This window comes from Micropterus dolomieu, linkage group LG19, assembly GCF_021292245.1.
Source record: "Micropterus dolomieu isolate WLL.071019.BEF.003 ecotype Adirondacks linkage group LG19, ASM2129224v1, whole genome shotgun sequence".
Taxonomy (NCBI): Eukaryota; Metazoa; Chordata; class Actinopteri; order Centrarchiformes; family Centrarchidae; genus Micropterus; species Micropterus dolomieu.
In genome coordinates, this window is record NC_060168.1 from 35733564 (window position 1) to 35749751 (window position 16188).

General features: G+C 42.8%; 1 protein-coding gene across 1 annotated transcript in view; it reads right to left on the reverse strand.

Moving 5' to 3' along the window:
• LOC123957334 (inaD-like protein) overlaps positions 1-16188 on the reverse strand; it is a 53478-nt gene that overhangs the window by 25982 nt on the left and 11308 nt on the right. The window contains exon 8 of the mRNA XM_046030026.1: positions 897-1103. Coding sequence (XP_045885982.1) covers positions 897-1103 — 207 coding nt within the window. The remainder of the gene's footprint in view (positions 1-896; positions 1104-16188) is intronic.

The following is a 16188-nucleotide window of genomic DNA, read 5'->3' on the forward strand; positions in this document are numbered from 1 at the left end:
CAGGGGGTCAAATACTTGTTTTTCCTCATCAGATGGTTATCAATTTTTATAAATTCATATGATGTGATTTTCTGGAATTTTCTTTGGGATTCTGTCTTTCACTGTTAGAATGTACATATGATTAAAATTATAGATCGTTGCATTCTTTGTAAGTGGGCAAACCTGCAAAATCAGCAAGGGGTCAAATACTTATTTCCCCCACTGTATATGTGTTACCTTTGGCACAGGCAGCGGCGCGCTGAGAGACACCCGGCTGCCGTCCTCCCTCCTCTCTGCTCCGTCCACCTGAACACAAACAGAGCTCAGGTCAGAATCAATGAAGCTGCAAGAAAAAGATCACGCTTAAGGGTCCGTGTCCACCAAAGTTTTTTTTTTTTTTTTTTACCAGCTGAAAACGCCAGCTGCTGTTCTACAATGTCTAGCTGGGAGCGCTAAGGTGCGCTTTGGAGGCGCTGTGGTTGCTATGATACATAATTTCCATGGAGGTGATGTGCTGCAGGTAGGCTACTAATTTCACTGAGTAAAAATGTCACCACAAAGCACTGAAACATGAGAGCACAGACTGTCCGTACGCGGGTTCATGAGATTTTGCGGGCGAGGAAACATCGTTTCATTCAAGATCAGATACGCTCGGTGTGGTGTCTGTCCCGCCCCTCCTGCACTGTGATTGGACGGCTGGGTAAAAAGTCACAGTGATGAGCGCAGCGTTTTTCCCCCAAAGTTGAATATTTTTCAACTCTCGGCGAGCGGAAAAGGCGCCTCGTCACGCTGCTGCTGCTGTTTTCACCGTGTTGTAAAAACGCGGCGCTCCCATTGCAATGACTTGAAAAGAAGACGCTTTGGTGGACACGGGCCATAAGTTTGTAATTAGAAACTAGAAGGTGTGAATGCTCCACCAGAGGCTTGCGGATGCCGAGGCGGACCGTGCCAGGCGGGGCAGACTTCAGGACCTCCACCGCCTGGGCCAAGGTGAGCTGGTCCAACGGGGTCTGGTTGACAGAAACCAGCTGGTCTCCAGGAAGTAAACCGCCGTGACGCTCGGCTGAACTGCCAGAAACCACAGACCTGATCACCATCACGCACCGACCGGTATCCAGTGGGTCCTGGGGAGAGAGAGATAGATAAAGAATCTTTTCATCGTTTGCTCTGAGGGGTTTGTACCTGGAAAACCCTTGAGCAGAAAACGCTCAAACGAGGTATGAATTACGGGGGGGATCTGACCCCTTTAATTGACATGGACGCTCCAAAAGAGGCAAAAACAACAGCTGAGGGAGTCTCTTACCTGTAATTATAAATATTGTCATTTCCAGTGCTGGCTTGGCGTTTCATCACCACTATAAAATGTCATATTTTATCTAATAGTTGAGGCATGAGCTGTGAAATTGAGGATTCATTATTGTAGAAATATTATTTTGACATCAATATAGAGCTTATCATTTAATTTGAAGTCTTTTATGAGTCTTTTTTCAGGAGTTTTACCTGTCCAGGTCACTGAAAAAGCTTATTTTATTTCTAATGTGTGACTACACATTACATTTATTCACAGTTGACATGAGCAAGAGCAAAGGAAATATTCAACACTTTTTTGGTGCTGGCAGTTTTGCTCTAGAATACTTTTCCACCCCAGACTCCAGGAGCTGTGGTATGGGGCACCCTGAACAGGTGTAAGAAATCATCTATAGACTGCACACACTACATTAACAAGCAAGGATAGTATAAGACGTTAGTTCACTGAGCTGGACTGGGTTTCCTTTAGAACAAGGAAAAAACTGGACACCCCTGACTCTGCACTCTGCTGCAAACTTGCCAACAGCGAGTTGCTTATTTCTTACATTTCGATTTGCTTGAGAACAGAACGTGCTTCGAGCTTTAAGGCCGGATGCAACATGTGGCCTTTTAGTAGATAACGTTTGCATCGTGATCCGCTGAAATACCAGTGAGGGGAGGCAAATTGCATTATGGGATTTGTATTTTAAAATGTTTTTAGCCTCTGTGTGGACCGCAGGTGATAATGGCTGATAACGGTACAACATGTATGCCGATTACAGCAGTTACTCTGAAACAGATTAGAAGATTCAGTCCCAGATTATGACGCGACTGCTGACCCGCTAGCCAACGGTCCGTGGGTGAGAGACGAGGTGTTCATGGAAGAGGAGGAGGATTTCGGCGAGTTTGCCGGGTGTGACGGAGACAAACTTAAACGCAGAACAAAGCAGGAGTGAAAGAAATGAAAACCTTCTCTGGTCCGTGTGTCACCCTGTGGGCTTTCTTTCTTCAGCTGCAAGCGAGCAGAGACTACTGGCAAAAAATAATATATAAGCTCTCAAATGGTTTTAATGTTATGTTTCTATCTGCTACAGGCGCTGAGAAATAAAGTTTTTCAGAAACCCCCCCCCCTCAGGTTTTAGGAGGTTGTTTTCCATCAGGGCCTCAGGTTTTAAAATGCTTTTCTACAGGGCGCTGCAGGTCGGAACGGACCAATGTAGGTTTTCCCTCATTTTGTAATGTGGTGAAATGTGATTAGAAACTCTCACACACACCAACAAAAGATGGAGATGAACAAACCTCGCAGAGCCCTGAAGCTAAAGCACAAGCTAAAGACCCGTGAGGTGAAGGGTCCAGCAAGAAACTGGACCAAAGAACTCAAAAGACTCCATCTCTGCCTTCGAGCTGTTAAGAGCTTGACACGGGTGTGATACAGAAAGCTCCCTGTTTCTGGCCCAACACGGGTCAGACAGCCAGAGAGGGGGGAGATCATCGGCTCCCAGCAAAGAGAGAGGGAGGCAAAGCAGCAGAGAGACAGGCAGGGGGAGACAGAGACCGGAGAACCGACGGGAAAACCATCTACACAAACACACAACAACACACAAACATGCAGAGGGGAGGTCGACGCGGGAGGAGGACTCACTTCCTCAACTTCCATCTTTACACAGTGAGCTTCTTTTGTCCACAACCCAAATATGTTCTGTCACAGAGGAGCAACGACACCAGATAATATTCACAATTAAGGAGCTAGAATCTTGACTCAAAGTGATTAATTTAACAGTTGAGAGTTAACTGATTAATCCACTAATAGCTCTACAGTGAGATAGGAGATGGTGCAGAGTTTCATGGCTTTGCAACAAGGGCTGGAAAAAGCAGAGGTGGGAGTGAGAATCCAGTCCCAGGTCGTTCTGATGACCTCCCCCCAGTTTCACATCAGAATCAGTTGAAAGACAGCGCTCACAAAAAGCGGAGTTCAACAAAAACTGTTGCAGTCTTTGTACAACTTAAAAACCTTAATGATGTTTGACTGCGGAGCTAGACTCTCAGCACAGTGGGGGCGGGGCTTCATCACGTGGCCCACCTGCTACAAAGTCATTTGGACCGAGTTTACATGACCCCGGACTCGCTCCGAAAGTCCATCTGCGGCTGCCGGAGCCGATCGCAGCCACTCCAGGAAATGTTTGTGCTCTCACCAGAAGCGTCTCGCCACTCCTCTCTGGAGAGAACAAGTAGCCATTATCAAAATAAAACACCCTGCGCAGGGACGAAAGCGGGTCACAGAGAGCCGTGAAGAAGGGAGTAGAAGCACAAAAGAGACATATTAAAAACAAGTCATTAACGTGGGGCAGGAAAAAGCAGATCACATCACAAACTTGGAAGACTTTACTGATGCCGTATGCCTCTTCCACGGCCGCTCCGACCACAGAACAAACACGCCATAAAAAATAAAAAAACTTTAGGTCAGTGACGGAAGAGGCTTATATCAATCTAGAAAAAAAATCACTCAGTGGTGTTTCAAAAACAAAACGTGACTTCTCTTGATTTAGAAAAATGTAGTTAGAGTCAAGTCTCAAGTTTTTTTTTTGTTTTTTTAAAATCGGTGTTAGTCAAGCAAGTCTGAAGTCATGTAAAGAGACATTTTCATGCTCCACCAGAGAAACTGGTTTTTGAAACACCACCGAGTGATTTTTTTCTAGATTGATATAAGTTGCCGTCACTCTTTACTTTCATCTGTCGGATGCTGTTTGCTCGGACGCTGTGTAAGCAAAGCAGAAAATACCCACAAACTAACCGAGCAGCTGTAGGCACTGGGGTAAATGTTACAGGTAAAGGTATTTTGTCCTCTGCATTTAACCCTCCCTCAAGGGAGCCGCGAGGCACCAGCTCCAGATCTGTACCAGTGGCACTGACTGGAGAAGCGAACATGTTTTTGATGGCGGAGGAAACCCAGGCAGACACAGGAAGAACATGCAAACTCCACACAGAAGGGCCTGGGTCGACCAGGGTTCGAACGTTCGTCTCTGTCCAAGGATGGATTCTGGCGACTGGGAGATAAAGCTGAAAGCTCCCAATGGCGAATAAGTGGACCTTTGAGTTTACATTACTATTCCCACGTCCTTTATAGAGCAACTTGACACACTGATGATCTTTCGCCCCGAGAGGAAGAATTTAACAAGAGAGAAACCAGCTCTGCTCCAGGACAAGAAGGAGACTAGTTTCTCTCACTTATTGAAAACGTGTATTTTGGGTTTAATCATGGGGAAGATGGAAACAAACGTCTGTCAAACGTCTTCCAACATTTTAATATGTTTTGCCAGCAAAAAAAAAACACTGCTCAATTTATAGTAAAGTAAAATATTTGTCATTGATATATCCATTTAATTACATTCTTACATCTAGAAATGGCAGATTTGTTCCTGTTCAGCTGACCTGCTGTGAACCAGCTCTGCATTTATCAGTAATTAGAAGCACATCAATTGTTCACTTTTTCTATTTCACCTGTTATTAATGAACAATATGAGTTCTTTCCTTGAAACCTCTGAAGAAATTATTAGGAATTATCCATCATAAGTATATGGAGCATCAGTGGTTTCAGCTTTTCTAAAATGTTTTGAACTTTAAAACAAGTTTTAAAATAGAAGTCCAGAGGTAATTAATTACCCCCTAACTTTATCCAGCTCTGACTGGACTCGGCACCAGCACGTCATGTCGGCGCCGTCTGTTTAACCAGAGAAACCAGAAGAAGGACGGCCCGGTACCTGCTACAATCCAAACACCGCAGAGGTTCATATACCAACTACAAAATCCTCTTCTGGTTAGAGCGGATGTATATTTTGTGAATTCCCCCGTGTTGAACCCTGGGCATCGCCCGCGCTGCAGAACGAGCTGCTGTGCCAAGTTTCAGGCTGCCAGAACAAAGCCGCGCTGTATTTTTAGACTGAACAACATGGCTACAGGTGGTGAGGAGTCAGAACTCAAGTCCTCCACTCCTACAGGATCCTCCGGAAAAAGAAAGGCCTCTGCTGTCAAAAGTGGAGATATCAGAAACGTAGGAGAAAAAACAAAAAAACAAAATAAAAAGATAAAGAAATTAAAAACGTACTTTGCCAGAAGTAGTGAAATGTTTCCACGGTTGGCTTCTCATGCGCAGATAACAACGGAGGGTTTTTAGTTTTGGGTATGGAGGTTGCAAAGTGTCTACACAAACTTTTTAAGACCTTTATGATTCCAGTTAGAACGAAACTCTGGCTTCAGATTTTTATTTTAAACTTGAGACCTTTCAGGGTCTCTGAGGTTCGATAAAATGAACAAAAAACCTTCCATACTTTTTTCCACTTTCTGAATACAAACAGTCCTGGTATTATTCCACCGAATTCTCATCTTAATGCTCCAGCATTCAATATTATTTGTGTTGTTTCTCTGCTTCATCGAGACACCAGCGCACGCTGTGATAGTAATCAAGTCACTCTCGCGCTGTGTGTCGTGACAACGTAACCGAGTTTTGCAACGGCCTTGCTGTTTGGGACTGTGAGCGGCACTTTATCAGAGCTGCTGAAGTTAACATGTGTGATGAGACATCACAACTGTTTTCAGTTAGTTTTAATTTCTAACTTCTTTTCCTCATACTAACATACAGTCGCAACTGTGTGAAGGGGAAACAGCAGAATCAGAAACGTCTATTGAAGAGTATTTGATTCTTGCGTAATGTTGGTTTTAAAAGCTCTCTATAAATAAAGATTATTATTCATCATCATCAGTAGAGCAATGATGCAGGCTAATCCCCCCCCACACAGTTCAGGAAATATCCACTTGTCCTCTTGCAACTCAGTTTTGCTGTGATTCACTGTAACTTACACTGCTGTTCAAACTGGTCTTCAGTGAATTTAAAAAGATACGTTACTTTTTGTAAGATCAATAAGTTTGAATGTGGAGTACTTTTTACTTTTGATACTTAAGTACTTTTAAAACCAGGTACTTTTTTACTACTTCTTTACTTCAGTAATATATCTCTACTTGTACTTGAGTAGGAAAACTGAGTGGTTTTTACACCACTGACTCGCACAGCAGCCCGAGAAAAATAGCGAGAGCTCAAAAATCAAGACAAACGGACAAGTTTTCACTGATGCAACTTTTCCTGCATCCTTGTAAAATGGTTTTGTCCTGTTGTGTGTCTGTCTGCTTTGTTGTTTAATTGGGTGACTTTCCTACTTTAGCTGACAAACTGGTTTCAGTGCCTTGCTCAGGACGGGGATCAAACCACCAACCCAGGCTTGGGTCAGTGGATGATTTGCTTTATCTGTATATTTTCAAAAATGTATTTAAAAGTCCATTGTTATTTTGAGGATATATGATACACAGTGGACTGGACATCAGTGCCATAGCCCTCCACTTTGATGGAAGTGGTATCGTAGAATGGGAAACTGTATTTACCTTGTTAAAGTTGAATAAAGAGTTCAATACATGAAACTGACAAACCGTGAGCCTCAATCTCCATTGGTTCCTCATTGCTTCTTATTTATAAATCTTGCGCATACAAAAGACACTAGAAAAACGGGCGAACACCAACAAGCGCTAGATGTGACGTAACATCTGGGTTCATTAATGTTTACGCCCCCAATAGTTACACAGACCAGCCCACGTTCCAGAGAAGCGGTCAAGTTAACGGAGCTGGAGGTTGTTCAGTGTGAGCAAGCGTTTTTACGGTTCTCCCTCCGACGTCCTCCGGCTGCTCGGCCTCAACTCAGTCATTTATGAGGTTTCCTGATGGACAGATAGCTTTACTCGTTGCTATCGCTACAGTAACCGCTAGCTGCTGCTAACGGTAGCTGCTGTTATCAGCTGGCTCTGAACCAGCAGTCCAAAGCTTCTGTACTAATGTTAGAGGTGTAAACACCAACACACCTCCGAAGCGCCATGCTTCCGGTATTCCAGCAGAATCAGCAATAGGACGGCTAGCTGCATGGCTAACTCAGTAGCTAGCAGCAGCAGCCGTTAGCAGTAGTTAGCGGATAAAGTAATGACATAGGGTGACCAGACGTCCCCGTTCTCCAGGAACACTCCCCGGTTTTGGTGGCCGGTCCCCGTATGAAAATGTCCCCGTTTTTAACTTAATCATAGACTGTATGAGGTGTTAACTGACTTGAAATCAGATTTTACGGGGCCAGAAAGACTGGACAGCAGAGCACACAGGTGTTGTGCCGAAAAGTGATCGTTCGCCAAAAATTGATTGCTGTCCGCGAGAGCGCGCGCAGAATGTTAAAGCTGCATCGCTTTAATGTTACGTCTGCAGCTGCTTTTTATCTGGATCAAACAGACATAACGTGCAAAGAAACATCACTTTATGTCCTTGGTAACAACAAGAAGTATCACAAAGACAAACCTAATGTTTCTTTTAACAGAATAATCACAATTGTGGCGAAATAATTGTTTGCAATTTATAGCGTAACCAGGCCGGACATTTACGTGATTATAGGCAATAATAGAAGCCTGTTGCTGCTGCTGATGGATTGTGTGTTTGTTGTATGTCTAATGTCCTTTATATTTGGAAAATGGAATGTAGCCTATAATTAACAGGACTTACTGCTGATTTATATATAAAGACATCTGCAAAAAGCATCTCTTTTGCAATTATCTTTATGACTCTTTAATTTGACGTGTACCAACCAATCAAGTACTTTATACCTGTTAAAAATACCTTTAAATGGCCAATCCAACCCATGTAATGCAGTATTTCACTTGCCAGAAAGTGATTTCAGCCTCTACTTATTGACTGAAAGCTAGTTTCTGCCTCAAAATGACTTAATATTCAGAAGAGTTATATTTGACAGATTATAAAACTGAAATTGTCCCCCTTTTTTATTTCATATATAACATTATATTTTTTGATGACATACTGACCACCAAACCAAAAATGTCCCTGGTTTTCATTTGAGAAATCTGGTCACCTTAACATACAAACGCCGTAAACAGGCCTCGATTCAGCGCTGTGCAGCCCGGCTCCGCCCCTCTGCATTGTCTGCAGACATAGTTGCCTTGGATGGCATTGCCTTGGCCTCCAGCACCACCGTGAGGAATCTGGGTATAATTTTTTAACTTAAACATAAAGCAAACCACAAGGACTGCCTATTTTCACCATCGCAATATTGTGAAAATTAGAAACCTTCTGCGTCGAGATGATGCAGAGAAACTTGTCCACGCATTTGTTACCTCAAGGCTCGACTCCTGTAACTCTGTGCTTTCAGGCTACTCTAAAAAAAATCTCTGAAGTCTCTCCAGTTAATACAAAACGCTGCTGCACGCATACTGACAAGAACCAGTAGGAGAGATCATATCACCCCTAGTAACTTTGCACGCGCTCCCGGTACAACTGAGAATTGATTTTAAAATACTCCTTCTTACATGCAAAGTCCTTCACTGCAAAAACTAAAATCTAAGTAAGATTAATTATCTTAATTGAAGGAAAAATATACTTGTCTGACAAGATATTTCTTCTAACCAGGCAGCTTTTATGTTAGAGAATTTCATTTGTTTCAAGTGTTTTTGTCCTTAAGTAGCAAGTGAAATATTCTTGTTCTATTGGCAGATACTTTTGCTTGGTTTAAGTAATATTTCCCCCAGTTTTAAAGCTTTTTTGTTTTTGAGAGCTCACTTTTTGCAGTGTTAATGGTCAGGCACCATCCTATATGAAAGAACTCCTTTCACCATACTGCCCCACTAGAACACTGTGCTCCCAAACTGCAGGGCTACTTGCAGTGCCGAGGATCTCTAGATGTAGAATGGGAGCCAGAGCCTTTCGCCATCACGCACCTCGGCTGTGGAATCAGACCCTTGTCTGGGTTCGGGAAGCAACAAACATTTCCATATTTAAGAGTAGGCTAAAAAAGGGACGGTTTTTCTATAATTTGTGAGAAGGCTTATAGTTTGGGCTAGGGGATTTTATGAATTTTTATACATTTTAATGGGCTATTTTATTTTATTAGTTTTATAATTGTGTATTTTATTGTTGTTTTTTTTAATGTGTGTTTCTTATGTGTTGTTAGCCTTTTTAATCCAATTCTCAATCAAACTTTATGTGTCTGTTTTCTGTAAAATGTACTGGGACCACACAGCTGGTGATTTTACACTTTAAATAAATTTGATTTGATTTTTATTTGCTGTGCTCGGGGAAGTTGGCCAATCACAAGTGGGCTTTCGGGCAGGGTCTTAAAGAGACAGGAGCTAAAACGTATTGTTCAGACAGAGGGTGAAAAGCAGAGCTGAAGCAATGGACAGGAAGAGAAAAATAATGTGTTTTTTTTAAACAATAAAGCATGAGAACATGTTCTCAGTAGAAACCCTAAGTACAAATATGAACCTAAAAATTTGTATCCTACGCCACCTTTAAAAGAGTTGATCAGTATCTTTCTGCTTAAGTACGGGACCTGATTTTATAATTGTTTATCTGATGACCAACATGCTGCATCAGAGATTTTTTTCTACTCTGATACAAACAAAATATTTGGAGAAAACGTGTTTTTCCAGGTATGAAAACGGTCACATTTAAAAAAGGTGTCAGTTTTTAGTGGAAGCTATCAGTCTGAGACGGACAGATCTGATCGGCTCTTCTCTTATTGCCTCCAACCATCTTTCACTCAGCTCTGACAGCCGGAGAGCCAGTAACAGGAAACACTTTGGCAGGAACATTGACATGCCCCCGGGCGAGAGAGAGAGAGAGAGAGAGAGAGACTGAAGATTTGTGAGAGAAGTTGATTTATTTTACTTTGTGGAAATTGTCGAAGGCTCAGTTTAACTTGAGTCAGAGCTTGAGACGGTTTCTGGTTTACACTGATGCAGATTTACTTTTCTTTTTAAATCATAACTCGATGCACTTCACACATGGAAGGAATATTTATTTATATTTCTTCTCACTGTACACTTTCAACTGAAAACTGTATTTTGGTTGTTTTGTTTTTGCTGATTTACTGTATTGCTTCCATTCTAACTACATATTTCCATTCTTGAGAAAAGTATGGGAAGATACTGCCTTTGCTCCCTGGTCCTATTCCTACTCTCTGTCCCTAAAGTCCAGAGTGAGTTGGGAAAAGGGGTGTTTCGGTGTGTCGCAAATTCACCTGAATCTTCAGAGCTGCTCTCCCTGGATGCATTTAAAGTCATTTTAAACGCTCTCTAAACATCAGCATCGGCCGTTGAAAAACCCGCACCAGTCGACCACTCTTTTAAAAGCCTGTTTTTGAGTTGGTTTTAGGGTTAATTAAGACTTTTAGGAAATGTGTTACGTCAAAGAGGGTCCTCACAAGTGTAGATGTGCAAACATGCGTGTGTGCTCCAGCTGGTCTCTGAACACAGGCTGCATTGTCCAAATCTGAGGCTGAAGCCAAGAAGACCAGGCAGCCATGACACACACACACCTGATGTCATCATGAATGTGAGAGGGAGAGGAATCAGAAACTGGGTTCCGATTGGCTGGTCAGAGTGTGGGCGTGTCCTGTGTGCCAGAGTCGCAGCTGCTGTTTAAGCCTGAAAAACGTACAGGTGCTAAATGAACTGTGACAGATGAGAAACAAGAAGAATCCACCTCCGGAGTCAGTGTGAACCACTTCACACCAGAAACAGGGCTCCAGACTAACTCTCTGCATTGGTTGCACTGGTGCATTTTTCACAGCACCTTTAGCACCATAACAGAATATTCTAACCTTCTGCCATTTCTCATACGTACTGATAGTTTTGTAAATGATTGTAAACGGGAACACCGGCAAGTAAATGTTTGTCTTTATTTCAATCACAGCACAAACAAAAAAAAACCGGACAAAACATCATTATTGTAAAATAAAACTTAAAAAGTGCTGACAAACCGGCAACGCAGGCAGCAAGAACTGTGATTGGTCGGCTTGGTGGCGTCGCATTTCCTCCCGAGCCTCCAGGAAGTGCTCCATGCTTAGAAGCCAGTTTTACTAGCGGCCAAACAAGCGGCAGAAAAACGGGGTATATTTTCTTTTGAGTGTCACAATCCCTGTGAAATGACTCGTTTCACTATCAGAGTTTTACCCGTTCAGTCTGATAACATTTGGAAAGTCTAGAAGAGCCGCATGATTATTATTTTACCTCCATTCAATTTAGCAGAGGGCTAAACCAAAAGTTAGCCAGTGTTCTGACGCTTTATGCTACCTATCCTATTGCTATTTTGCAGTTCTTTGCATGCGGTTATGGCTAGGGGTAATGGTAGGGTTAGATAGCATCGATTTCCATTAAGGTAGCATCTTTCAACAAGGAAGCATAAATCATCAGAACACCGGCTCACTGGCAGAAGTTAACACAGTGCAACATAGAAACACCCACCGCCAACTAGCGTTTTGGAGGTTTAACTGCAGAGCAACGCAGACACCAACACACAAGTTTGAACGCGAGGTACGTGCGCTTCCAACGACATAGGTATCGTGTTCGAGTCACAGCAGGAGTGTAAATCCAGCGACCCTTTCCTGCTTCTGATTGGCTTTCACCTACTTCCCCAAGTGAGTTTTGGGAAATACACACACATAAAGTTATGGCCTGAGAAATGTTATGTGCACCAAGAGACCAGGGGGAAAAAAATTTGTCGCACTCGACAAATTTTTGTGTGCACTCTGGAGCCCAGAAGAAACCACTTTCTGCTGGAGGTATGACATCAACAGTGCACTCTGTGGATTATCAGGAGCAGCATGGGCTGTTTTTGCAAAGATATTTCCAGGTCCCATTCAGTTCTCCATCTATATGCTTCCTCCTCTGTGATATTCTCCGCAAATATAAATGTACAATTCCACTGTTACGCCGATGACACACGGCTCTATATCGCAATCAGACCTGGTGACCTGTCTTAACACCGCAACCCTTGCCTTGCTTAAATAAATTACTGGTTGTCACCCAATTGTCCATAACTAAATCAGATAAATTCTGATGTCATTGTACCACCCCCCCCCCACTCAGAGAACTCCAATCAAGGCAAAACTAGGTGAACTAGCAACTAATGCTAAGCTCTCAGTCAAAAATCTCAGGCTGGTCTAAAGTCGTTTAGTTATGTTTTTGTCATTGTCAAGTCTTATTTCAACCACAGATCTGGAGAAACTCATCCACGTCTTCTATATCCTTCCGCTTGACTACTGTAATTCCCTATTCTGTCTCAGACAGAAACCACTTCATCGCCTACAGTCAGTCCAAAACACTGCAGCTTGAATTGCTGCAGATACTGTTACCAAATCACCCTGGTGTTTTTCTTAGGATTAATTTTAAAACTCTTGTAATTACTTTTAAGGCCAGGCCATGGGCTCCATTCACAGTCACATACTGTGATGGCAGGCACCTCAATGAATCTTTAATCAGTATAAGAGCAGCAGTCATGTGACGCCAGGTAATTCTCTTTTAAACTGCTACGGGTAAGGGTGTTTGTTGTTTCCATCGTTCCCAAGAGGCTGCTACACAAACCTTTCAAGAAGAGTAGGAGGCATCTTCTACGCTAACTTCACCCTCACACTCCGTCATGCTGATCATCGTGAGACACCATTTCACTTCGTCTAGAAACAGTCACGTTTTAATATCACACGCCTTGTTACTGGTTCTTCTTTTTTTTTTTCCACAGTTCAGATGCTGTCGTGCGTCATGAGTAGCTGTTGTCTCCCCAACATGATGCTAAAGGGAGCGAGGACGTCCTTTTTGGTAAACGGAGAGTGCAAACACACACACAGCCTCGGGCACAAGACATCCTCTGCTATCGGAACACATGTAAATAAACGTTAAGAGGTAATTTCTTGTTTCTTATCATGTAATTCAAATGTTGTCTTCTAAAGAGAAATGATGATTTCCAGCACACACACGTATACAAGCCCCCCCCCCGGGCAGATGCTGTGTGTGCAGACCAACAGGGAGTTAACCTGGAGCCCCCCCCCCCACCACCGCCTCAGCTGGATCTGACTGAGGAGGAAGACGACGGAGGAGGAGAAAAGGAGGAGGCTGAGGTCTTGAAGGTGAAGCTGTGCCTAAAGATAAAGTGCTGAACAGGTTTGGAGGGGGGGGGGCACAGCAGGGTTTCCCAAATTTTCTCCCCTGACAGCGATGAGTCTAAACATGAACTGAAGTCTGGTTTAAAATTATTTTACTTCACTTTAATTAGAAAGTCATTTCACCGTTGCTGTGGAGACTTCGGGTTGCTGCAACTAAAAACAACAATGCTCAATCAGGAACAAATGTGTTAAAGAATTTGAGCTGTAGCTGCAGCACAAAACCGGACCAAACTGGACATTGCTTGGAAAAAAGTAATCTAGGAAGTACTTTACTGTGCACAAGTTAGTATAGCAAAGCCAAGTCCATTCAGAAAACAAACATTTCAAAAGTTGTTGACCTGCTGACAGACCTGACAAAGCATGAATTCATATGTTTAACAAATCGGCATCATAAGGTAGTTATTTTGGCATCGTTTTCATTCGTTTATTGCAATTAAATCAGAGCTAAATGTTTACTTTGGTTTCATGCCGCTGTGGTAATCACGGGTTGTGTTTTTTCACATTATCACACTGTGTGTGAACACACTGCAGTAGTCCGGCGATAAAGCTCACACGAGAAAAACAACGAGAAGATTAAATACGCGTTTGGTCTGAATGCACAGTTTAGGGGCGGGCAGTGTCGTAAAAAGGCATTAAAATCAGATTTTAATGGATCGAGCAATTACAGAGACCGAAGAGATGATGGAGGATGGTGCAACATACTTTAAGACTGCGGCACCAGTTTGAGCTGTAACCGGTTAAGTCGGAAACACACCTTTACAAAAGGGTTTTATGTAAATTTTTACAACAATAACTTTAGTAAGACATAATAACAGCTGGAGGCAGCACATATTAGCACAACGGCATCCTGGCTCTAAATCTACACCAGTCTGCTGCAGCACAACCTGGAGGAGGAGCTAGTATAAATGAGTATATTAGCACAATATTATAACATTATATTAAAAGTATATTGTTAATAGTAAACTGTTAGTTTGATATTAATATGTAAATTATTTTAGTATATTCATTATAGTTTCATGTAAGAGTACTGTATATATCTTCCCACTATTATAATAATTCCAGTGGAAGCAGTTTCATTTTGCCGTTGTTTATTCACTAACTTTGTGCAAGAAAAATGCTCTACATGGTAGTAGTTAGTCTCTAACTTTAATTTTAAGTAGCCTACTAATGCGTCAATCATATTTATTGTTTATGAAGGACGATGACTTTTCTTAATGTTGCGCATCATTCCGGCTGTGACTGATCTGTTCACGAAAAGCGACACTGACGAGCACATCGGCTTTATGAACAGTTTAACGTGTTTCAATATAAGGCACCGATTTAGCTAAATAGACAGCCTTCGTTAGCCAAACCAAAACGCTGCTTATATTTCCCCTGTTGTCTTCTGTCTTACTGCTTCACCTGCTGACGGCGCATCTTGTTTTTGAGTCACGGGGCCGTTCAAGCGGCCACAGAGCTCAGTCCGACTATGTTTTGAACGATTAGCATTGGGGGTCCGGCGTGGTGGAAGAATACGGTCGGTTGTGCTCGCAAATCTGTTTTCTGGTTCGCAGGGATCTACTTTTAGGGGCGTATGACAGTGAAACACTCGCATTGTAGATCCCCGCGCCTAACGTTACACTGAACATTGCACAGCCGCTAAAGTTACGTCCTGCCTATCAAGTGTTTTTGGCTATGCAATATAAATAAATACGTTCACCCACACCTTTAGCAGACAAACTCTTGGGCAAAAAGGATTTTCACATTGAACAATATCTACAAAATTTAATACCTTGTTAAATGACTTTTTAAAAGCCTTAATTGATTTACCTTTGATTACCTTGTAAGACTTTTTAAGACCCCGCAGACACCCTGGAATTACACTCTGAAATGGTAGGGGCACCAAATCACACACAAAAGACACATCTTACTTAATGTTTTTTAAGACAATTCTTATTTAGAGGCGGCTGTGGCTCAGGAGGTAGAGCGGGTTGCCCGTCAATCTGAAGGTCGGCTCCTCCAGGCTGCATGTCGAACTATCCTTGGGCAAGATACTGAACCCCGAACTGCCCCAGTGTATGTATGGTAGTTTCTGTTTGAGCACTTAGGCTCAGTGAATGAATGTGTGTGAATGCAGATGTAGTGTAAAAGCACTTTGAGTGGTTGAAAAGACTAGAAAGGATCACTGAACAACGACGTATTGCGGTAAGCGTGTCGACTCATTTCCGTTTCCGGTGCTTGTGTGTTGGTACCGTGTTGTGCTGCTCTCGCTAAATAACAGTTACATTTGTTTGATTACAGCGGCCAACTGTTCGCTAAACACTAATTCTTTACAGTAATTTTGCCTAAGCACTCACAGTTCTTTCCATCTTTTAGTGACTGCTGTTCAATCTCATACTTGTTCTAAAGTTTTGGTAACTGACGCTACAGTACTTTAGCTTAGCCGTTAGCGACTTTAGCTTAGCAGCTAGCGATGGCTTCTCCTTCTCCCTCTCTCTCTCCTACTTTCTCCTGCTCGGTGTGTCAGATGTTCAGTTACTCCTCTGCCTCCTTTAGCTGGTAGTACGTGTAATAAGTGTAGTTTGTTTATAGACATGGAGGCGAGGCTCAGTGATTTAGAAGTCCGGCTCCGCACCTTGGTAGATCAGTCTTTAGCTACTGTAGCTAGCCAGTCCCCGGTAGTCGGTGCGGAACGGCCTGAGTTAGCCTCTGGTAGCCGTCCCCCGGCATCTCCTGTGCAGCCAGGAAGGGGGGGCTGGGTGACTGTCCGAAGGAGGAATAGTCGTAAGCATTCAAAGTCCACGGGGCACCATCAACCTGTTCACGTTTCTAACAGATTTTCCCCACTCAGCGACACACCCGCTGAGAAACCAACTCTGATCATTGGCAGCTCCATTTTGAGAAACGTGAATTT